The sequence below is a fragment of the Vanacampus margaritifer genome, chromosome 11 (genome assembly GCF_051991255.1).
Source record: "Vanacampus margaritifer isolate UIUO_Vmar chromosome 11, RoL_Vmar_1.0, whole genome shotgun sequence".
In the NCBI taxonomy this organism is placed as follows: Eukaryota; Metazoa; Chordata; class Actinopteri; order Syngnathiformes; family Syngnathidae; genus Vanacampus; species Vanacampus margaritifer.
The window spans coordinates 3,919,430-3,944,278 of NC_135442.1; the positions used below are offsets into that span (position 1 = coordinate 3,919,430).

The 24,849-nt window shown below is 43.2% G+C and overlaps 1 protein-coding gene across 6 annotated transcripts; it reads right to left on the bottom strand.

Moving 5' to 3' along the window:
- Positions 1-482: 482 nt before the first annotated feature.
- On the bottom strand, positions 483-24,600 carry mphosph8 (M-phase phosphoprotein 8). 6 transcript variants are annotated; one of them, XM_077579537.1, is made up of 14 exons: positions 24,292-24,565; positions 22,861-23,019; positions 21,815-22,681; positions 13,868-13,958; positions 13,538-13,795; positions 13,151-13,273; positions 12,509-12,597; positions 2,908-3,048; positions 2,731-2,817; positions 2,374-2,528; positions 2,164-2,315; positions 1,540-1,664; positions 1,363-1,446; positions 483-867 (listed from the first exon to the last, which is right to left on the bottom strand). In XM_077579537.1, exons 1-14 carry the CDS (start codon positions 24,391-24,393, stop codon positions 826-828), a joined length of 2,475 nt encoding a protein of 824 aa, XP_077435663.1. In that variant the 5' UTR covers positions 24,394-24,565; the 3' UTR covers positions 483-825. The 6 variants fall into 6 exon arrangements, 5 of the variants coding, with proteins under 5 accessions (XP_077435663.1, XP_077435660.1, XP_077435661.1 ...); XM_077579534.1 differs by lacking the exons at positions 483-867; positions 1,363-1,446; positions 1,540-1,664; ... (2 more) ...; positions 2,731-2,817; positions 2,908-3,048 and adding exons at positions 4,715-6,723; positions 7,088-9,221 and having other exon boundaries at positions 24,292-24,599; XR_013295875.1 differs by lacking the exons at positions 483-867; positions 1,363-1,446; positions 1,540-1,664; ... (6 more) ...; positions 13,538-13,795; positions 13,868-13,958 and adding exons at positions 16,011-16,129; positions 16,792-20,160; positions 20,275-20,307; ... (1 more) ...; positions 20,524-20,577; positions 20,678-20,801 and having other exon boundaries at positions 24,292-24,600.
- Between the last annotated feature and the right edge of the window lie 249 nt (positions 24,601-24,849).

Here is a 24,849-nt window from a genome sequence, read left to right on the forward strand (position 1 = left end):
CATGTTAAAAAACAAAAACAAAAAAACAGCTTTTATTGTTTGTGTGTGTGTTTTTTAAGAAGACCCCCTAAAAGCTTCCTGAAGAGGTGGCCATCTGCCTCGACCGCTTGAGCTGAGAAAGGGAGGATGCGCAAAATCAACAAAAGTCTTTATAAAAGGGACTGTTAACAAAACATCTAGTAAAACAAAAGGAAGCTGTCCCAAAAATAAAACACCAACTAAGCCGCAACAGAAGATATCCAAAATACTCAAAAATAAAAAAACTTCAATTAGAAATAAAACCAACAAAAACTTCAAATACTTTGTTGGTGCTTTTTGGAGGACAAATCGTGCAGTAAAATTACTTCAGATTAAGCATTTTTTTTCTTTGAAAGGGAGTGGTCAAAACCAAAAGGAAAATAAAAACTCCAAAGCAAGGAGGCTTAACTCCCTACTTCCACAAAAAAGAAAAAGAAAAAAGTTGGGACTGTCACAGGACAGAATTGACCAGAGCCAGCAGATGTTTATTTACATGACTTGAATATGTACAAAACCCAACTAGAAACAACACAAGCTCTAAAAAAGAACATGTCATTCATTCATAAACTGTAATAACACATTTTTAAGAATGAGAACCTTTTTTTTTTAATAGTTTATGGAAAATTATGATGTAACAACATTTGTATTGTTGTTTTTTCCATTTGTGACCTTTTATTTGCTGTTACATTTGAATTATTGTCCAGGTAATACCAGGAAAAAAAATATATAAAAAAAACTAAAAAGTAAAAAAATATATATAATAAAAATAAACAAACCATCCCCTTAGGGGAGGTAATATATGATGTGTCACTTGAGCTGGACTCTGTAGGCGCATATGAGGAGCTTCACCTGAGGAAAGACAAACATTGACAACAATCACAAGTTATGAAAAGTCTACTGAGATACCTACAACGCTAATACTCGTACAGTTGCTATGCTAACAAACTTCATGGATCCATGAATAGGTGCTATAGTGCTAAAAGCCTTCTGTTCTAGATGGAATGCTAAAATGCTAACAATTAGCATGGTAACAAATAGCAGGATGCAATATAAATTCCATCAACATTTTGTGCGTTAATAGACAGATGCTAGAGTGTTATGCTAACAACCTGCGCAGACCCCACAATATAAATTACGCAAATATTTTCTATTGTAATGGACGGATGTTATTGTGCTAAATGAGCAAGGTCAGATACTAACATGCTAACACTTAGTATGCTAACAACCCTTGTGTAAAAAAAATATCAGTCCCTGAACATTTTGGGCCTCAGTGGATAGGATTGGCGCTACAGTGCTAAAGCCTATTGAGCTAGGGCGAATGCTAGCATGCTAACATCGGGTCACCTTGGCTAAGGGAGCCTCAGCCAACCGGATGAAAAGTTTGTTGTTTCCCACTACGGGACTGAAGGAGTAGATGAAGTGGCTGTCCTGTTTCAACACAACAAACAACAAAAGGGCTTCAAGTCAATGTCAACACATAAAATGCAAAATGGCGTACTGTAGTACTGGTTCTGAACAGACCAAGAAGACGGGCAGCTGGAACTTGTCGTTGAGCACCACGGCCTGGACGCCGCACGGGCCACCTAAACGGGCTGTAATCTCGTTGCGGAAGTTGGCGTGGAAGATGAAGAGGAGGATACCCGTGCCTGCAGAGGAAGGACACAACGCTAAAAGTTAGCGTGTGAATACCTACCTTATAGCATGATTGGATACACTAAAATGCTAACAGTTGGTATGCTAACAGAGTATGATAACAACCAGAGAACAAAAAAAAATACTAAAGTTAATCGATGAGGGTTTTACATCTTACCGTGTAGTCTGTTACAATTTGGAAATAGTTTATCAAATGCTAACATTTGTTATACTAAAATGCTAACACGCTAGCATACAGCAAGACAGAGCACAGCTTGCCAATAGTAGAATATGTTGAATGTCATAAAGGGCTTGTGGTGAAAATAATTTTCTCTCCTGTAGGGCTGTCTGTCACTAACAAATCTTTTGGAATCGATTATTCTTTCAATTATGGCATCGAGTAATCAGGTGATTTTTGTGGTCTACTTAACCAAATTAGCCTATTTCCTCCCCAACCCTGCTGCCCAGTACATTTTCTGCCTAGCAACAAGTGACTTAGGGTGATATTTTTACCTTCTGGCAAGGGCTGAGGCTTGTAGGTGAACTCAGTGGAGAAGTCAGGCCACTCGCACAGTCGGTGACAAGCCAGCGGGAACACGGACTCCAGGAGAACCAGCCGGTCCTCAAAGTACGCCTGGGCTGTTTTCCCGGCCACGCTGGACAGCCTGATAAGAGTTGCCGTTTTAGTATAGAGCCACATGCTGCTGCACTAAAGAGACCCACATGCTGGTGTGGCTGGTGATAAGGTCGCACACGGCCAGGTAGTTGTTTTGCTTGGCCAAATACAAGGCGGTGGTCTTGTGCTGGGACTGGATGTTGCAGTCGGCGCCCTTCTCCAGCAGGAGGCGCACGATGTCGGCGTTGCCACGCTTGCAGGCCTGGTGGGCGGACAACACAAAAGACACTGGTCAAACCCAGCCAATATCGTGTCTATCAAGTCAAGGAGACCTACTGGGGATCAGTTGGACCGATTCCCCATGCAAACTTGTGTACCTCAATCTCTAGAATTCATCCAAAATGGCTGAATTCCTGATCAATTTGGGTTGAGACTTTTTCGCAAGTGGTAGAATGGATCCTCACCTTCATCAGTGCCGTTTCACCTAGTTTCGTTTGTGCGTTGACGTATGAGCCCGCCTCCAGTAGGATGGCGACGGTCGTCACGAAATTCTGAAAAAGCAGAAATGGAGAACAAAAGAGATTTAGCGCCAAGCCGTGTGATCCCGACAGATAAGGTGGGATCGATCCCGCTCGCCTCACCTTTTCAGCAGCATGCATCAAGGCCGTGGTGCCGTTATTCTGTCGAGCATTCACTCGGACGCCCTTCCTGATCAGCAAACGGAGGATGTCGTCTTGACCACCCGCCGCTGCCAGCATGCTCAGTGACATTCCGCTGACGTCCTGGCATTACGTATTACACATTATGACAACAAAATGGCTAGTATGGAAAATAAATTGGCAACAATGACCACATCTGGTGTCAAGATGATCAAGCTACAGACTCGCATACTCGGTTTTCATTGAATATATTCATATGAATGCTGTATCACACCAGACAACTATAAAATATGATATCAATATTTGATTTATATTTTTTTGAAGCACTAAAATCACTTACAGAAAATGATATGAAATACTTTAGTCAGACAACTATATCAATATCTGGTGATAACCAGATATCAACGTTTTCATTTTTAGGTCCTATTTCTATCAGGCACTACGTTGTTGTTTTTCTAAATACTGTAACCCTTTCATGCAGTCTTCCTTAAGGTACTGCATGCGGTGGATAGAGTATTGCCACATCTTGAAACGTAAAGATAAAAAAAAAAAAAAAAGAGAGTGGGAAACCGTTAAGACAAGAAACGTTTTATTGTACAAGCACAGGTTCCAAGATCCTAACGACACATCATAAAAGGCATTAACTGGGGCCAACTTATACAAACATTGAAAATTTATTTATTTTTATTTTTTTTTGGGGTGGCTATTACCATCAACGTTGGAAGAACTTATTGAAAATGCCTGGACAATACTGGAGGCTATAAAGTGATTTTCCCACAGTGAATACAGCAAAAACTACAACAGGATATACTGGAAGAGATCTGTAATACGCGTGTTGTGGATGAACAAATGGAGATTGCGAGAGTTTTCATTAATAGCCGACAAATGTATCCGCTGTACTGGATGCCAAAGGAGTGACCCACAAATTTGAGGGATTTGGTTGTGTGTCGGATGTTGCCAAATATTGGAGGGTAAGGGATACAAAGTCCCATGCAAGACTCAAGTTTGGACTACTAGGGCTGCAAAAAGTAATCAAAACGATTTGATTACAAAAAGGTGGGAGCAAAATCTCTGCCTCAAAGGTTCGTGGTGTTCATTTTCCAGGCTGCATGGATTATTCCGTGTAGAAATAAGTTGGCATGATGGCGGCGAGCCAGGAGGAAATTGTCCGTAATAGAGAAACTATCCCAACTCTACAAGCTCATTCATTGACGCCCACGTCACTCACCAGACCAGACCCATCTTTTAATGCCATACAAACACTACAGTAGAACATGAGGATGGCAAACCCAACTGGGCAAAAATAATACCTGCACACCACTTGCACATTGTGTTTAAGAATGCTAAATCAACTTTTATCCAATTACTCGATTCATTGATCAGACATGTTTCAAAAAAAATCTTTGATGTCTGCAGCCCTACTGTTCAAACTGGAGTCCTGCATCAGCAACGCAAGTGTTGACACGCAAAAAAAAATTGTGACGTTTGCCTCAATGCAATAAAATATCGGCGCTAGAAATGTTTGGAATCAACAAAATTGTATTGTTTCTCTCAAACAAAATTCACTAAATTGGTTCTACATAGTTGCTGTACACTGTTACTTTTAATACACGTAGGAAACAAATAAATAGATAATTAACTGGAATGTGGGAACATAGTACTACTTATGTTCGGCCCTACAACATGGGACGTTGAGTTAAGTGTAGAAATGAACATCTATTGGAGAGATCAACTGATGCTTGAAAACGGCGAGCTGAAATCCCCCCCCCCCCCCCCTTGGTGACGCGCTTCTGATTGGGAACACTTCGCCCCCACCCCCAAGTCTCAATTATTGTACCAGTGTGCCGAATTCTCCGTCCCTGGTCCTATTCTCGTTCAGGAGTATAATATTGTACCAATTTCTCTTGTCCGCATGACCAACGTGCATGCGTGGGACGTGTGACGTGAACCCCGATGAAATGTCGCATGAATGGGACTGCGCGCGCATCTGTGGTCTGCGTGCTATTGACACGCAAAATGCGGTAACTATGAATGAGCCCTTACCCTGTTGTCTGAACGGCCAACAGGTGTATTTGACAGGTTAGTAGAGAAAAGTAAAGACTTTTTCTGCCTGTCAATATATATCCCTGGCATAGATAGAGCAATTAAGTGTAATTGGAAAAGGAAGGCGCGGTGGACGAGTGGTTAGCTTGAATTCGGGCTTGAATCCGGATTTTGGCCTTCCTGTGTGGAGTTTGCATATTCCTCCTGTGTTTACATGTTTTTTAGGTTAATTGAAGAGTAAATTGTCTGTAGGAGTGAGTGTGTGTGTGTGTACCAAGGTATATACACCGTATATATACGTACTGTTACACCCCTATTAAATGACATAGCAGCTCCAGCTACTGCATGCTACTTAAAACACCCAATCTGAACCATAGCGTGTGGACTGCCATATCTGAACGCTTGTATCCAGTTTCTAAACTCTGGCCCGAACATATTCCGACAGGTTACGTAGGGCTATTTACAGTGACAGATACACTGGACCGTCCCATTCTGCATTCGACGCCGGGGTCTGTAGTTCCTGTTTGGGTTCTTCAAACAGTTTCGGCATAGCCGCCACTAGACCTCGTCTCTTCATAGACTGAATGTTATTGTGGACATAATACTTGACTTCCCGCCATGTGCGGCTACTCAAAGCTGGCTCAGCCGCCAAGCACGCATCGCAGTCCTTTTTTCCCGGCACCTTGACCAGTTTGCACAAGTCTCCAAACTGCCGCCGAACGGCCACCTGCTCTTCGGTGCTCCACAACCTTTTGTGCCTCTTCTGTGGTTTTGTGGTAGACGGGCTTTGTTTGTGTGAGGGTTTTTGGTGAACTGGAGATGTTGGGGCAGCCTTGTCTTGAACGCTGCCTCTGTGAACTGTCGGGACCACCTGCGCACTCATAGAAGTCCTCGGCGAACTAACCGGGTAGGAGGGCGCGGTGGAGTGATTGAGGGCCGTGAATGAGGACACCATCCCACTTTGGTCGCTAAAGGCCGAGGAGAAGGCAGAGGAGAAGGCCGGGACCATCGGCGGGCTCGGTGACTTCAGCGTTGTGAATGTGGGAAGCATTGAGGTGCCGGGAACACCAAAACTGGGAAGCATCGAGGAGTTTAAAGGGTCAGCATAGACCGGGGGAGGCATATTCGAGGTATTTGGTGAATAAGAAGGCGCCATTGGATGGATGCTGTCAGTTTCTGACGCATACACGGGCGACATGAGCGCACTTGTGGTGCTGAGCGGCGTGTATGTTGGTACCACTTGAGTGTCGGTGGCGTTCAGCGGCGTGAACGTGGACATCAACGGCGGACTGGTGTGGATCATATTTGCATTAGGAGAACATATGGACATGTAGCTTAAAGGCAACTCTGGGGTGTATGGATTTGGTTCTTGTGGTGGGACGGCCATGCAACAATTTTCATTCTCTCTCAGTTGGTCCGGAAGCCCTGACGATAAGCTACACCCCGCCGACGCGTCATCCAAATCCGTCCTTTGGACTTCCTCTATCAGTCTCTTTGGCTTCAAAGTTCTGCCATTCCCTGCCTCTTTATGATGGTTACTACGTCTACGTATGGTCTGGATGCTGTTGTGCACATAGTTTTTCACATCAGTCCAAGATCTGCCAGCCAAATCCGGTTCGGCGGCAATGCAGGCGTTACAGTCCTTTTTGCCGGGGACCTTCATTCTTTTTAGAAAATCGCTCATGCGATGTTTGACGGCGGCCTGCTCACGTTCGTTCCACGGTCGTCTCTTCACGACAGATTTGGATGGAGTTCCTAAAAAAGTAGAAATCATTATGTTGTTAATATTTAAAAGAATAAAAAATATGAATAAATCAAACAGAAACTTCCTACAGGTTACAGTTGTACACAGTGGTGGGAAAGGCCATTGTACAATGTAAACAAATTTACTAAATGGGTTTATTTAATCTTCTTGGTAGAAGTGTATTTTTCTTTATGGAATAAAAAAAAAAAAAAAAAGATTATTTATCCAAAGCCTTTTCAAATTTATTTAAATTCCAATGGCATGAACCCAAGCAACGAGCAACACTCTAGTGAGGTTAAGCAGTTCAGAAAATGTCGCTCATTGGAAACGTGGTTTAACTATGCAATGCATGAACACAAAATTAGCGATGCTCACCTTTCCCGGCCGCGTTAGCCGGAACTGGCGGTCGCATGCGGTCCAACTGGAGCAAGTGTTTACTGGCTTCCTCCAACTGTGATGCGTTTTTGGTCAACGCGTAGCACTCCTGGCTACTCTTCCCCAGGAGCCCGGCAACTCGATCCAGCTCGCATTGGCTGAGGCTCATGAGTTGCCAGCAGCAGGCGATTTGTTCCCTGAGCACCGGTGACAAGAGTGCTTCGGGGTTCTTCACGCCACATTCCACCGCCGCCCTTCGGAAGCAGTCCAGCCCTCGGATGAAGGACTGGCCTTCAGTTCGGGCGAAGAGGTACGGGTTGCTTTTGGACACCCCAGCGTCTTGGCGGTTTTCCACCAGCAGGTCCAGTGATGAAGTCATCCTTTCCGTAAGCAGGACCAACATGTTCCTGCCGAACTGACCCTCCAGTTCCACACGAGTTAAATGCCCACTGACCTCAATCTCCAATTTGGTGCATTTCTTGATTTGATCAGCCGAGGGTAGAAAGGCACCCCAGAGCTTTTTGCCGGCATATGTTTGCAAGAGGAGCCGGCCGATGTTACCCACACGCGTTCTGTTGAAAAGGCAAACGTCGGCCAGTGTGGCCTCGCTTAGCTTCTTCCAGTTAGTCACACTGGGGTCGTGCCTCAGCTCCCGCCTGGCTTCATCCCCCTCATCGGCGATGAACCGGTGGAGTTTGATCAGGTCCTCTGTCACACCAGACGCATCTACCTCTACCATCGGAACCTCTGGTTTGGAGGATGAAGATGCTAAGGACCTGCGAGAAAAACGCTGGCTCCATTTAGTATCTACTAATTGTATGAAGGCCTTCACCTCGCCCTCTGTCAGCCGGTCTTCGGTCATGCGACTCTCGCCAAATGCTATTTCAGCAGCTCGTTTCAAAGAATAGCCAATTTTGGACACCAGAGAAAAGGTTTTGAACCGACTGCAACTGGGATCAAAGCCGCTGGCTTTTTTGGCGCCATCCACTGCCAATTCGAACCTGGACGGAGAGCACAGTTGGTGCAGGTAGTGCACGCTGCTGTCCAGTTCGTTGATGGCGATCATGAACCGGCCCAGTTGGCGCATCTTCTGTCCAACATAAGCAAACTGAGACTTGTCGTGGCCATACTTGGCCAACAAGGCGCTGCCGTATTTGCAAATGAGGGGGTCGTGGACAATGTGCCGAGCGATGTTGTCCTGGTGCATGGTGCGGATGATCTCCCTGCAGCCGTCTGGCAAGAACTCTGACATGGGCAAAATGTGCGAGGTGGCGCTCTGTCCTGCGGTTTCTACGTTTGGAGTTTCGGAAGATTTGTCGTCACCCTTCCTGGCTTTGCAGGATTGCTCGTGACGCCACAGGTCAGTTTTGCGGTAAAAGGTGAAGCAGTGCTGGCAGGGGAGAAAGTCCCGTACACATATTTTAGGACTCTTCACCTCTGTCTGTGTGACAACCTTCTCGTCTCCCCCTTTTCGTAGAGCTTTGGCACGTTGCTCGTAATCACCCTTGTCGCGGATTTGGTCTAGCGAGGTCTGTCTGACTTTGGAGCCCCGAGGGAAGTGAATGGCGTGGGTAACATCGGTTTCCTCGGCGTGTTTCTTCTCCAAGTGCTTCTCCAGTTGAGTGAAAGGTTTTTGGCAGTAGAAGCAAAAATGCTTTTTACTTGGTTCCTTTTGCTCTTCCTCATCCGTGCTGGATTCCGTATGGACCACCTTCCTGCACTTCCGTTGACTGGACCGGGTCGGCTGTTTGATTTCGATGGTTTTTCTCCGGCGGCATGTCGTCGCTTTGCCGTCCTCTTTTTTCGTGACCTCGGATGAAACTGACGCTAAATTATTTTCCCCCTCACTCCTGTCAGGTTTGACATTTTCTCCCGCTTGGTTGCAGTCCCTCCCATCTGCCGTTCGGTTGGGAACATCAAAGGTCGAAATGTCAACTTTTGGGCTCTCTGATTGGAAGGTTTCTGTTCTTTCACCCAAACAGAGTTTTGATTCAGACGAACTGTTCTGAAGGGTTTCTTCCGTGCTGGCAGTCCTGCCGCCCTCTTGCGGACTGTTTAACAAGTGCGACATAGAAATACCATCCCCAGGACTTCTTTTGTCAAATGACCTCTTCTCACTCGTTGTAGTACAAGCCTGCAAGAGAACAAGTAGACGTATACAAAATCAGGACCTCCCGTGTCATTCAACTGGTCACTGCCATTTCAACAATCATATGCACATGTCCTCGCGGCCATGTGACGCACCAGCACCTTGGCAATGCCCTGCAAACGCTAACGCCCGAAGCTCACTCAACCAGTCTCACTGAATGTGACCCAAAATAAATCAAACAAAATCACAACACACCTCTAAGAATCGTCAGTAGAAAGACCACGTCACCCATGTAAGAACAATTTAATGGCTTTATTGGATCAAGCAGCGCATTGACACGGTCCAACCGATAAGCTTGTTAATGGCGTGATGGGATGCTGACGATGAAATGGACAGAATTAAACATTTGGGTGTCCTTTTTTTGTGTTTGATTTTAGCAACTGTGTGTCTAAGAAAAATCGACAGTTCCGAGGACATGAAGGGTGATTGGAGCATGGCACGTGCTATATGATTATGAAAATGGTAAGTGTTCTTATATGGTGTGTACCTGCTTCTTGTCCACTTTGAGTCTTCCTTGGAGATCTTGGTCACCTGAAAACACAGACAACGTCAATCTCATGAGATGATTTGAGGAAGTATCATGGAGTATTAGCGGCGTTAAATACAGTTAAAAGCTGACAGTTGCTGCCCGCCAAATACACTTATGAGTTCTATCAGTCATGCACTACAAAAATGGGAACCTTGCCTTTCAAATATGCAAATGTGTTTAATACAGTTGTCGACAGAGTAATAGCAAGGTGTTAAATAAAAAGTGAGTCAAGTGCTGATTCCTTTTCAGAAAGTGAATAAAAAATAAATAAACAGTAACTACATTTTGTCTTTACAAAACCTAGAAAAAAATGACAGCGGAACGTGGGCTGAAATAGCAGTTCAGGCGTGAGTGGACTTGCAACACAGATCTGAAGCATTTCTATGAAACTGTGATTAAATAAGTAAATAGCAATTCAATGATGTACAGTATTGTACAAAGGAATTGTGGAATTTATTCCAGTTGTCCTGGGCTAAAATAGTGCAAGTTGATGGACTTCAATTGAGTTCAATAAAGATTAAGGCAGATCTCAAACAGAAACAGTGCATAAACAACTAAATATTAGTTTGGTGAGTGACTGGAAAGCAAACAGCAATTAAACAAGACTGGAATAGGAATTTGCAGACAGGCTCCATGCAACAGATGTGAAGCAGTTTCTCCGAACAGCTCATAGACAACTAAAATATAAAGCAAAAATAATGTGTGTAACGTGGGTTGGAGTAGCTGTTCACAAGTGGACTTCCAAGTGGACTTCATTGGCGATTCAGTCCAGTGTGATGGAATAAGAGTTCAAAGGCAGATTCCGTACAATACAGATGTTAAGCAGTTCTCAACAGCAGCACTCATACTAAGAATATTAATTCTGTGATGCATAGGAAAGCAAAAATGCAGTCCAATGGTCCTCTGTTGGGTTGATGTGAAGCATTTGTACGAAACCATGTTCATACAAGTCAATATGAAGTCACTGATTCTCAAAAAGGCAAAAAGGAACCGTGTAACGTCATCCGATAATCATGGACTTGAATAGGAATCAGATGTTTTTTTTCCGAAACTGTCCTTATACCAGAAAATTAATTAAATTTAGTGATTCGCATGAAAGCATCAACGTTTTCTTCATATTCCTTAAAGGAATAACAACACATTTGATCAATTGTTCTTCATGTTTTGGAACTTTACACCCTTTTTACGCTATTATTCTGAAGACAACCATTCATGGATTACATGACTTTGTGAATAAAAACAAAACAACAAAGGCTCTTACCTGGGATTGTCGCAGCGAAGATAAGAGTCCTTGGACAGTGTCGATGGAAAAGTGACAAATTTACCCTAAACTTGTCCTGTGGAAATTGCCGTTTCATCCTTAATAGTCACAATCAGACCTGATCTTGGCATACGAAGTGGCAAGTGCGAAAACTTTCATCATGAAATTCAACCCAAAAGTTCGCTTTGCAATCACGTAGGCACAATCAACCTTATTAATGCCGACTAAATATTAAGCGGTAACACACTCATACACACACCGGCAGGGCAACCAAGGTGCAAAGTGCTGAATAGTCCTATGCTAAATGTAAATGTATTCAGCCAAAGGCAGAACAATAATAACTTCAAACATAATCAGCAGCCAAAATAAAGTAAAATAGTCATTTTAGTCTGTTGTTGACGTGCGCCACTGGGACACAATATGACTTATTAACAGGGGTGCACATAACAATATTCCAGTTCTCAAAGGAGGACCATAGGTTGTTGCTTGATGCTTATCAATACCCCCCCCCCCCCCCTCCGCCCAATAAAATATTATTATTAATATTACAGACGCTCCCCTACTTACGAACATTCGAGTTACGAACAACGGTACATACGAACATGTCTGCGCGCATGTCAAAAAATGTTCGGAAAGAGATGCTGTAAGTTAGATTTTGTATTGCGCACCTTTTTCCGAGTACTGTAGTGCTTCTTTCCGCCGCTAATACCGCCGCTTGGCGCTGTGAGAGCTCACCCAGCATTGGAGGCTCAGCAACGTGTCGAGGAGGAGGAAGAAGAAGAAACGCCTGTCGCTCATAGATAAAGCCATCGCACTCTTCCAGCAGCAAGACCCAAATATTGAACGTTGCACAAAGGTTGCAAATCAATTGAATGATGCCATACAGTGCTACCGCATCATTTATGATGAAAAAAGAAGAAAACTGTGCAATCGTAGTTAGATCGCTTCTTTCGGCCAGTTTCTAGTAAATCCTCCAAGGAAGATACTCATCAACCCTCATCTTCTTCTCCTCGACCCTCAACTTCTTCCTACATTGAAGTTACGGAGGAGGAAGTAACTTTTGAAGCCCATTCCAGCGACGACGAAGAACCTCTCATGATATAAAATCCTCCTCTTCCTCCTCCTCCTCCTCCATCAAATCCTTAAGCATCGAGTACATCTTCCAAAAGTAAGTTAAACTTCATTTTATTTATCTTATTACGTTCATGTACATACTGTGTGTGTCTCTCGCTCTCTCTCTCTAACATACGTAGTACAGAACTGTACGTATTCTCTTTAAACATAAATTATAATACAAAATATAGCACTGAAGCAACTTACGAACAAATTCACCTTACGAACGAACGCTCGGAACGTAACTCGTTCGTAAGTTGGGGAGCGTCTGTATTATTAATATTCTAATAACATAAAAATTGAATAAAACAAACATACAGTATATGGCTCAGCTTTATATTGATAGTCTACTTTGTGGATAAATCTTACCTCCTGATCCAAGTTATACTCTTCTTTGGAATTGAGCGCCAATTTCACAGCGACGTAGTCTCCGCTTTTCACGGCATCCCGCAACTCGCCTGGAAGGTGTGAGAAATAAGTCCTTTTCAAAATGCTAACAGCTGGCATGCAAACCGTTAACATGCTGCGTGGACTTGTAACGTTCTCAGGGCGTTGAATCGATCACAACGGGACTGCTGTTTGTCTTAGAAGATGTTTTGCCTCTCATTCCAAGAGCCTTCAATCAGGTCATGCAACAAGACTTGGTTAGGACAGAAGAGCTTGAGTTGATGTGCGAACTATTTAGCCTCTGAGTTTGAGGCGAGTCCCACCACTGGAAATTGTGTTCATCTTTTGGGACGCAAACAGCCTTCGTTGCGATGCTTTTCAGAGAAGCCTCTGATGGATAATAAGTCGTCGGGTGGAAACTCAACTCATTAATATTCCATTCAGTTGTTTGTTGGAGACGAAATCATCAATCAAACAACAAAACTTATCCTAGAATCGGGTAATTTTTAGATCAAATGCTAACAGTACTACAAATTTTACATTAGACACTGTAGCCTGGTGCTTTTCAAAATGAGAATTGATGAAATGCTAACATGCTAACAGCTAGCTAGTGAGAAGACTTACTGGGTGATAACGGAGGGCCTGAAAGGATCTCGTCATCTCCATTCAGATGTTTCTGGAAGTCATCCAGAGTCATCCAGTCCAGGTTGAGATCCATTCCCAAACTCAACGTGGCTGGACCTTTGTCTGTTTGTATGTGTGGGGAAAAGACATTACATGAAAATCTAGTTTGTCTTCCACACAACAATTTATTTGGATTGGACCTTTTAATTAATTAACAGGAGTGGAATTTGGTAATCATTACCATCAATGGAACTTTGTTATCACTGCCATGAGTATAACTTACTGTATTAATAACCAGGAATGGAATGTCATGTTACTTATCACAAGTGTAACTTTTTGTATTACCAATAATAGAACTTTGTATAAATTGCAAAGAATGAAACTCACCGGATTTGTCAGTGGCCTCCATTGGTTGCTGGTCCACATGGTCATCAGATGCCATGAAAAGTCTGGGCTCGCTGTCCTCCCTTCTCTTCTTTCTGTCTTCTGGTGGTCCCTTCCTGTCCCAGCTGGGCCTGGTCTGGCTCTCCTCTGGCTTCCGCTCGCGGGAATCGTCTCCGGTTCTCGGCTTGCTCGGTGCGTTCTCTCCCTCCAGCTCGTCGCTGTCCAGGCTGAAGCCGTACCCCTGTCCTGGTCTGGAGACGGCTGGGAATACAAGAGATGAGGTTTGGCATTATTTGGGATTTACTTGGAAACAAAAGACTCACTCTTGTCTACCTTCATGCTGCTTGGACTTTTCTGTCCTCTCGGGTTCTTTCAGTGTAGGAGACTCTTTGACAGGCTTGATCTTCTCAATTTTTCCAAGGATCTGAAAGGGAACTTTCTATTAATTGCCAGCAGATGAACTTTGTATTAATTACCAGTTCTGCCCTACGAATTTGTATGAAAAAACATGAATGGAACTTGGAATGATGACCCCAAGTTGGACTTTGTATTAATTCCTAATAAGGGTGTAGCGATTCATCCACTAGAAAGTGGAAACACTTTATTTTTATTACAAGGAGTGGAATGTGTAATGTTCATGTTGTTGTTACTCAGCCAGTGTTTGTGGGTCTGATAGGGTGACAGAAAAGAGTACATGCAGACCGACCATCAGAGGCTTTCATCAGCATCTTTAGGAGCTGGTCCCAATTCTACCCCTTGGTCCTCAATTTTGTGTGTTTACCTGAACGGAAGGGTATCCCAAATATTCAAAAGACTTAGGGGTACGGCTACAAGCGTAGGGTGTACACTCCCTGATACGAAGACAAACCCGGAGCTCACTTGAAGCTAAGGCAACACACCAAAAGGTAATATTAATTGATTTTAATGTGGCCATGTTTTGACTTGTTGGTAAATTGCTTTCAATACAGCTGGCAGTCGTAGCATGATAGCAACATCGAGGCGTGAAGCTATGTAACGTCCCTTCAGAATACTGTGACGTTCGCATATCATGATTAAGCTATTGAAACAAGCATGTACTGTAGTACATATTAGTAATGTCAGTTAGCTGTGAATTTGTCAGACCAGTCTGACCATCTGGGAAAAACATTTGAGGCCAACATAAAAATAATGACCGACATTTAGCATATTTTTTTCTCCACAGCGACACCGGAAGAAACCCGTACCACTCTTACAAGTGTACTATTTCGTTTTTGTACTCTTTAGTGTGTTGTTCTGGATAATGTAATGTAGCACATTTGTGGTATTGATTTCATACTGAAAATTGACATTTATTTATTATTTCAAAAATGCTAGTCAACTTCAAAACAGTGTTTACCTATCACTGCTAGACAATTTTCAATCACACAACAATGATTCACAGTGACTTTCCTTTGACAATAAAGGAATATTTTTTTTGCTCAGTTTAGGAAAAAATAAACCATTATACAGTTTTGTCTTACAATGTACAATTCAATTACTCCTAGCAGTAAAGAAAATAAATTAAGCATTTTATCCTTGTCCGGTGTGGAAACTGTCAGAAATGACTGCAGCCAGTTTGTCCCTTGTGGCGTTACCGGATGTTTCATTTTGTAGTTCAGCATCGGCTGCTTCACATGGCAGTTTGGCGTCAAGATCATCACCTGCAATATCCTCGTCAGGATCCATTATGTCCCCATTGTCCATGCACACGTTGTGTAAAAAAACACAGGATGCGATGACCTGAGGCGCAAAGGTGGGCTTCAGATCGACTGCTTCTAAAAGTGTCGACCTCCATCTGGTCTTCATCATCCCAAACGCTTTCTCCAAGATGCTGTGTGCCCTGGAATGGCAATCGTTGAACTTCTGCTGGACGCTTCCGTGAGCAGGGTGCTTATATGGTGTAATCAGGCACACGGGGGTCTGGAGGCAGGGGTATCCTCCATCCCCGAGGAGGATGTAGCCAGGTGGGGGGAAATAGTGAGCTCTGTAGAACGTGCTATTCTTTAGAACGCTGCTGTTGTGCACAGATCCCGGGTACCCCACGAAAATGTCAAAAAACTTCCCACTTGCGTCACATATTGCCTGCATGCTGATGGAGTGGAAACCTTTACAATTTAGATAGTTCTTTTTTTGTACTTTTGTTGGTTTAACAGGGATGTGGTATCCACCAATTGCCCCTACGACGTTGACAAATGCAGGCGTTCCTGACAGGTCGACAAACCCCCCTCCTATTTCTTTAAGCTTACGCACTGATGGGAAGGAGATGGCTTTTTTTAGGTTTTGCACAAGGTTTGTTGCTACCCTGTGTATAATGCGATGGACTGTAGCTTTTGGGACATTAAAGACAGACGCAACCACCCTGTATGCCAGTCCGTGTGCCAGCCAGTAGGTGTAGATGAGCAGTTCGATTTCATTTCCCCAGCCATGGTCCTGCTCTCGCCGCAACAGTTTATGGAAGCTGTTCATGGCTTTTCTGGTCAAGCGAAAGTCCTTCTTGAGCTCGAGATCGACATTGCTCCATAAACGGAGGATCGGCATATTTGTATTTGAAACGCAGTATACTGCGGTGCGATCCACCTGGAAATATAAAACATTATGGCATCATTAAAGGGGAACACAAGGGGAAACAAATTATTTCCAATGATAGATTCTATGTGCCTCCACTAGTCTAAAGACGGGTATTGTGTTCTGTAGCCCTGTCTGCTGTCGAATTAAACTGACATCAGAGTGCCTTCGTGCTCGCATTGCAAATGTCACGACTCCCCTCTTTTCTGGGTTTGGCCACCTGACGTTCGCAATGCGAGCCTGAGGGGACCCTTGACTTCAATTTCAGAAGACTAAGATTGATTAATATGCAATGATTCATCTGCTTAATTCTTATTCAGCAAATGCAATATTAATGCAAATATCGTGTTTACACTAGTGTGGGTACATACAATATATTACTGCAAGGATATTTTTGCCTTTAGTTCCCCTTTAATTGATTTGTTGCAATGCTGTTTACATACGGTAAATTCCCCCAGTAAATAGCACGTGGCCTAATAGGATGTACTGTGCTGCTAACAACGAAATGAAAGAGTGCAAACCTAAAAAGGTATGCCAAATAATTATTTAATCAAATATACTGAACACTTCCGTATGATAACCGAAAGGAGGCAATGAGCTACTTTTTTTAAAACCAGTTAAGAATGGAGATATGTTCCACCATAAATAAATACATTAAAACGTATTTTACATACCGTAAGCTGATGCGCAAGCACTGGCACCATTTGTAGAAAAAGTGGTCTTCTCAAGTGTCTTTTGCATGTCGCAAAGAGAAGAAGGAAAACCTGAATGACCCAAGTAGCATGCTCAAAGTTGGAAGACGGCATTGCGGAAGTAATAAAAATTGTCGCTTGTGCTAACAACACAACCAGCAAGCGACTCGGGGTGATGACATTGAATCTGTCGTCTCATTTCTCTAAGGTGTGTCGTTATCCCTTGATGCCTTTCCCTCACAAACAGAGGACTATGGGTAAGGGGGTGAGCTGTAGAATTGAGATTGACCCTTAAAGCCATAAAAATATAAATATTGTCTCTCAAACCTAGACCAAACGTTGTGGACTCAAAATTCCTACTGTATGTAGTTTATTTTAGCATCATGAATATGATTCTAGCATGGATTTTATTGTGCACATTTTCATTTTGAAGAGTTTGACAGATTCACTTCAAGTGTACTATCAGGAGCTGAAAATGCATTTAACCTCTCGCTTCTGTAGTCCCCACCCGCCTTAAATTAACCGTTGTCCAAGTGAGCTGCACGAACGGCTATCGTCAAGCTTCTCTAACAAGCATAATCACAATGTCTGAAGAGATACATCCAGTCTCACATTAAGGACACTCTTCCCGATGACCCCGATCGCCACCAGCTTGCATGCAGGACAAACAAGGCAACCGACAACACAATCAACATAACAACACATGAGGATGTTGTTTGTGGAATTAAACTCTGCATTTGACACCGCTGTAGCCTTTGAACTGCTTAAAAAGCTGAGCAACCTGTGGACCTGGAGAATGGATTTCCTTAGCAACAGACCCCAGAATGTCAGGGTGGGAAACGACAACGTCCTCCACTCTCATCGTCAACACTGGGACACCTCAGGGATGCGTCCTCAGTCCCCTCTACTCTCTTCTTTGACATGACTGCTCTCCCATTCAGCACATCAACACCACTGTCAAATTTGCTGACGACACTTTCCTTGTAGGACTGCTTGAATGCAGGCAAGATCAAGGAGATGATCAAAGACGTCAGAAAATCCAAGAGCACTGAGCACATTGTTCTCTGTTGATGGAGAAGGTGGAAAACATCCAAATTCCTCCGAGTCCACATCTCAGCAGACCTCACCTGGTCCGTCAACATCTTCCATCAGGTGAGGAAAGCACATCAAATGACCTGGTATTAGACACTCTTACACTGGCAAAGTACGGCAGAAAGCCAGTGGAATCATTAACTCTTTGACTGCCAACCGTTTTCAGAAAAGAGAACATGTGGGTGCCAGTTGATTTAGAGCATTTTGACTGATCTTTCAAGGCCCACAGACAATTTTGTGTTTGGACTATGGAAACACAGATACTACCAAATGAAAGATTGAACTCCCATCTTTCATCAAAAAAAAAGAAGTTTGTTTCTTCCTTATTCAGTTTTTCAGCAATCTACAATAGAAAATAGGTTTGTTTCACCCAAATGCTGTTTTGGACCAAAATACGGAGAAATTAAGCTTTTTGTGAAACGATATTATTTCATGCACTCTAGTGAATTTGACATTTCTTTTTGTCCATGAATGATGCCACAAACACCTAAATAGTGCTTTATTTCTATAAAACACTACCACCAACAATGAAAATGTGTTTTTTGAGAGCAAAATAAGTTTATTTACATTCAACAGTGTAACAATTTGACAAAACAATTTGGCAAACTATTTACAAATGTGTGCAACGGTGCATGTGTGGTGTGTGTATGTGTTACTATTTACAATTGTGTGGCTGTTTCAACTACACAATTGTTCTTTTTGTGTGGTATACTGTGTAACACTCCCCTGCGTGCAAGGGGACGCAGCAGGCTTTGCACCACATTTTAGTTTCACTGCGATTGCCCCTTCGCATGCAGACCCGACACCTTCTTGACGGCCTTTTTTTCCGGGAAGTGGCAGGTATGTACTGCAGTGTGTGTTTGGCCATGTTGCCATCAAGTCTACTTTCAGGATCATGATACGGTGACCTGGTGTTACGTCTGGCTTCCTCATGTCCTTCCGTTTTTATACTTGCAACAACTTCCACCTCCTGTTCCTCCTCCTTCAGGTCTTGTGGGAACAGCCACCCTCTCACCACCTGCTGGATAAACTCCAAAAAGTGTTGACACTTCCCAGGATTTTTTGTTTTGTGCAGGATATATGCATTGAACATGCATATTTGAAAAAGATAGGCAACAAATTTTTTGTGCCATTTCAATGTTTTCCGCGTGAATGGGTGGTAAGAGATGTTCTGATCCATCTTATCCACTCCATTCATGGCGGCATTGTAGTCCACAACACACACTGGTTTCTGGAAAGCAACTCTTTTTTTCGGTTCCTTCCGCCACACATCCACTGTCTGCATTTCATCTTTGTGAAAAGTAGTCACCATCCTCTTTAAACGTTTGCCCTGCCATGCCACAACCAAAACCTTTGTGTTGTGTCTTACCAGTTTCCCCCCCACCCCAAGGCCAGTGTTTGTTAGGCAAGTGATCTCACTGGGTTCACCCCTGTTTTTCCTCAGTGTTCCACATACATTGGTACGTGCTGCCAGGAGACGTTCACACAAGCCGATAGAATTATGAAAATTGTCCATAAAGAGTGTGTACCCCTTTCCTGGCAGACGATCCAGTAAATTGAAAACGGTATCAGGCAGAGAACAACTGGTACCTACATAGGGTTGCATATTGAAGCAATACCCCGTTTGGGAGTCACACAGGATGTATGACTTGATCCCATATTTTATCGTTTTTTGGGGGTTGTATACTTTGAATGAAAGACATCCGTGAAAACTCATCATTCCCTCATCAATACAGACATTCCTCCCGGGTTGGAACAGTTCTTTGAATTTCTGGACAATGTGGTTGAAAACAGGACGGATTTTGAATAGTTTGTCGTCTGAACTGTGTGTCTCGTTGTTGTTGAAATGAAGGAAACTCCAGATGAGCTCGAAGCGGTTTCGAGGCATCGCCTGACTGAAAAATGGTGTCGTTTCTATTTCGTCTCGAGTCCAATACATTTCTATACTGGGCTTGTTTATATACCCAGTAACAAATTGGAGTGCAAAAAAGGTTTTTAGTTCGGACACAGACACTGGCTTCCAAGCGCGACTCCTACGGTGTGGCAGACTTTCAGTCTGCTTCTGGATAGACTGACGTGCATAGAGGTTTGTCTGGTCAGCAATGTGCTGGAGAAGTTTGTCCGTGATGAACAGCTGCAGGAAGTCAACTGGCCGGGTCGAATTCAGCACTGCTGCGGCACCCCTTGGGCCTGGTTTTGCAGTAAAGGGGAATGTGTTCGGCTGCCAGCCTGCTTCATGCCAGCCAGAAGTTTGGGGATCTGCAAATATACATTTCAATATCATATAATATTCATTTTAGATCAGTGTGATGGAATATACAGTATAAATAAATATATATATATATATAAATAAAAATAAAAATATATGTTTACCTTTTTTCTTGGATCCACTGGTTGATGTACATTCTGTAAATTATAGAAGACATTTACCACCAAATATTTTACTAGTGCTGTGTTGGAGAATCTTTATTAATTTTTTTACCTTTATTCTGCTCACTGTGAGAAGCGTCGCTTTGAGCCCTATGAGCTACAGCTGAAAGAAATATATACAATTACAATAACATCGAAAGACTGTTTTATTTTGTTGTTGCGATGTATTGAAAACACTTTTTTTTTTTATACCTCTCTTTGTCGTAGAAACTGCAGTGGGACGTCGCTGTGAGCGCGGTCCACGATCTATGAATTGAACATTCACGTTAGACACACTGCTAGCACCTCGCCGGAAAAAGTTAGACAAGTTAGATTACTAGAAATCTCATAGCAAGTTTGTGCTTACCTTCACACTCTTCTGGGGATGAGAAACTGTCGAAATCAGTGTCTCTGTGATCAGGCTGTACCCACTCCTCCGAAGAATATCCATTGGACTCAGGGTACTCTTCATAGTCCGATTCAACGTCCGCCTGTGCAGAAGTGTTCGGTTGTGCACCGCGTTTTCCGGCGTTAGCATCGCTAGCCGGTGAAGTTTTACGACGTGGTCGAAGCCGCCGCGCCAATGCTTCGACTTTGCCGTCAACCTCGGAGTCACCATCATCATCAATGTGTTCTTTAGCACTGGTCGATGCTTTTCGTGTTTGAAAAAAATGCTCAAGCGTGAGCTGCTTGCAACCGGTCGCCATTTTCGCTTCCTCAGCCATTCTCCACTCAACACTCTAGCTCCACCTCACGTCTTCTACTACTGACTCTTACCCGATATCGTCCAAAGAGAGTCATCGCTGCCATCTAATGCCCATAAATAGTCATTATACTAACTCGATTTGCTTGATACTTTCAGCAGAGCTGGCCAACGCTTTCCTCAACCCATTCCTTGCATTCCTTACTAATTACCATGAATGGAAATTCAAATGAATTACCAGTAGTGGAACTTGAAATTTAATTACCACAAGTGCAAATTTGTAATGATTACCAGTGGTAAACTTTGAAATGATTATCTTTCGTGGAACTTTGAATGAATGGAACATCAAAACAATTATCAGGGGTGAAACTTTGAAACATTTGAATTAACAAACTTCAGTGGAAATGTGTATTATTTAACAGCAATCAAACTTTGTATTAATGATCATGATTAGAACTTTGTATTAATTACCATGAATAAAACTTAATCACTAGGAACAGAACTTTATATTACTTACCACCAGTAGCGGAACATTGTATTGAGTAGCAGTAGTAGAACTTTGCAATAATAATCAGAAATTAGATTTCAAATCAACTACCACGGGCGGTTGCATGTATAAATGACCATTAGTTAAACTTTGTATTAATTGTGAGGAAAGACATTTCAAATCAATATGATTAGGGGTTGAATTTTGAAATAATTACCAAACTTCACACACCCCAGGTTTGGTATTGCAGACCAACTTCACACGCAGGAAGCAAATTGATAAGTTGACTGAAAAACGCGGGTATTTGGACATACCTTGGAGGGCTTGCTGGCGCTCTTGTCTAGCGGGGGCCTGCGGGGTGCTCGGTCCTTGGCCTCGCAGTTGAGCAGGAAAGTCTCAAAGAGGTTGGTGGAGCCTTTGGAGTCCTCCTTAGCCACCTCGTCCTCCCGGGGCTTGGAGGCGGCAGGGGCGGGCTTGGCGGGCGGCGCGGCCTCCTGGCTTTTGCTCTTGCCCTTGCGGTGCAGACCCGAGCTGTCGCTGGAGTCGGACGAGGGCGGCCCGGCATCCTCGCGGACTTTGGAGGAGGTCAGCGATTTGAGCTTGAGGAGGCTGCTGTCCTTCAGCTTGCTCTTCTTGTCCTGGATCATGTCTTTGATGCCTTTAAGCTTGACGTCTGGCTTCTGTTTGGGCTTGGAGCGATGCTCGTCCCAGCGAGGCTTCTCCTTCTTTACCGACGAGTCAGACAGGCCTTCGCTGAGGTCGTCGTCTGAAGACGCTATGCTGTACTCCTTCCTGCTTTTCTTCTTCTTGGGCTCCTCGCCACATCTTTCCTTTCTGTGTTTGCCATCTTTGCTCTTCTCCTTCTTGGTCTTCTTGGACGGCACCTCATCTTCGTCCTCGGACTCAATCAGGCGCTTCTTCATCTCCGTCGTCTTCTCCTCTTCATCCTCGTCCGTCTCCGGAGCGGGCAAAGGCTTGACCTCATCTCTCCACTTGTCCTTCTTTTTCTTCTTCTTCTTTTCCTTGCGAGGAGGTTCCTCATCATCATCTTCCAGCTGCTGCTCCCGAGACTTCTTCTTCTTCTTTTTCTTCTTGACGACGGGCATGTCGCTAGTAAGCTGGTCCTTGTCGCTGTCGCTCTCTGAGTCGGCATCAAACACATCACTTTTCATGGGCAGCGGCTTGGGGGAAGAAAAGTGAGTACATGTAGAAAATATTAGGGAAAAATACAAAGCATTTTGAAAAAAAAAACAAGTACATAACATGTATTTATTTTATTATAATATTAGCAGTGGTTAACTTATTTTTAAGCCCCTTCATTGGCAGTGGAAAAAAAAAACTATATGTGAGATGGACTAACCAGTATGGGCTTCCTGTCCTCGGGTTCCTTCTTGACTTCTATGGTGGCTTTCTTGTACGCCAGCAGTACTTCTCGACAGTCCTCCAGGTGGCCTTCCGGCTCCCAAGTGTCATCATCAGAGCAATAACCTTTCCAGCGCACTCGGTACAGCACCTCACCCTGGAAAAACATACCGGTATTTAACGCACCGCTCAGCACTTACATGCAGCATAACACAAGACATTTGTTTCCAGATTTGATTGTAAAGTAGAGATGAAACAATATTAAAATGTTATTACCGGGTGAAAAAGAAAGAACACGTTCACTACAGTGTGTGTGAAGAATTAGTGTGTCAGGACTGACATTTTCTTAAGTTTACCCAAACATTAATAAATTAATAAATAAAATATATATATATATATATATATATATATATATATATTAGGGGTGTGCCAAAATATCGATTCTCATTTAGTACTATTCAGAATGGATTTTAAATGTCCCAAAACCGATTTCATTTAAAATATTTTATACTGTCTTTATTCTGCCTTTATTGGGAGCGCTGTTCATGTTGTACCCGATTTGGCCACTTAGGGGCAGTGTGGTTCCACGCGGTCTGATACACGTTTAAGTTGTAGCCACATTAGAGAGTAGAAGGAAAAAGTCCCCGATCAAGTTATTCCAATAAAAGTTGTTTTTTTTGCAGCATGGAGACGTTCTTTTGAGTAATAAAAGTGCCGCACTAATTAGCATTAGCAAGTCAGACTGGAGTAGATCATTACGATTCCTTGAACATCTATAAATTGAAGCAAAAATCATTGTGAATCAAATCATTGTGAATCAAAAATCGTTCTTAATGGATTCTGAATCGAATCGAATTGTGAGACATTCAAAAACTCCCATCCCTACTAATAAGTTAAGGAAATTATATATATATATTTATTTTACATAAAAGCACATTTCAAGAAAAGATGCAAACAAATGGTCAAAAATAAATATGACATAGCTAAAAACGCTAAAAGTAGACGAATTTTTATTTTAAAAATACAAATATTAGAAGAAAATAAATTAGTAAAATTTCAAAAATAATTTGTATAAATCAATCACAGAATGTTAGGTTCACAAAGTCTCCACGTTGAAATTACATAGCGTAAGTCTGACCTCTTTTTCGCGTTGGGATGAAAAAAACCCTGCTGTTATCGGGCTATACCTAGCCACCATTTCCATCTTTTAGCTCAATTTAATGCAATATTGATCATAACAAATGGACAGAACGTTGTCGCTAGTGTGGCGAGAACGGCTCCACAATGCCGCCTCCGTGATCACCACCAGCGTGGAGACAAGCCGCTAAGTTAGCCTCGTTAGCCTCATCAACTACAAATTGTCTGTTAGCCTCGTAAGCTACGGCTAGCCTGTTAGCCTAGTAAACTACACCTAGCCCGTTAGCCTTACCTCCTCCAAACGCATATCAATGATTCTCTCCACTTCGTACACGTTCTCTTCCTCGTCTTGCTCGCTGTCCATCGGCTCCATTTTCACAACTTGGCCCTCCATCGTGGGGTTCGCTCAAGTTTTATTTCGGCGGAGTCCGCGGAGGCCGACCTCGTTCAGGTGAGGCGTTGGAGTGGGAGGAAGACTGTGGACCTGGCCGCGGCGACTCGCACTGAATGGCTAGTAGATAGCCAAGCTAGCCAAGAGGAGTCTGAGCCCGCCCCTCACCGTGATGCCTTCAAGGACTGTCCGAATCGAAAACTACCACGTGGAAATTTCTGGATACTGTATAGGCTGCAGAGCTGCTGTGTCCGCCCACCGAGATGTTTGCACCTCCACCTCCCACGAATCTCTAAAAATTAACTTTTTAAAAATACATTTATTTTATTTCATCATAGTAGCCATTTAGTTTTTATCACTAGACACCAACAATATAAAAAAAATGGTATGATTTTGTTTGATTGATGGCCAGTCTAAGCTAGAACAGCCTATCACAGTCTTCTGAAAACAATATGACAA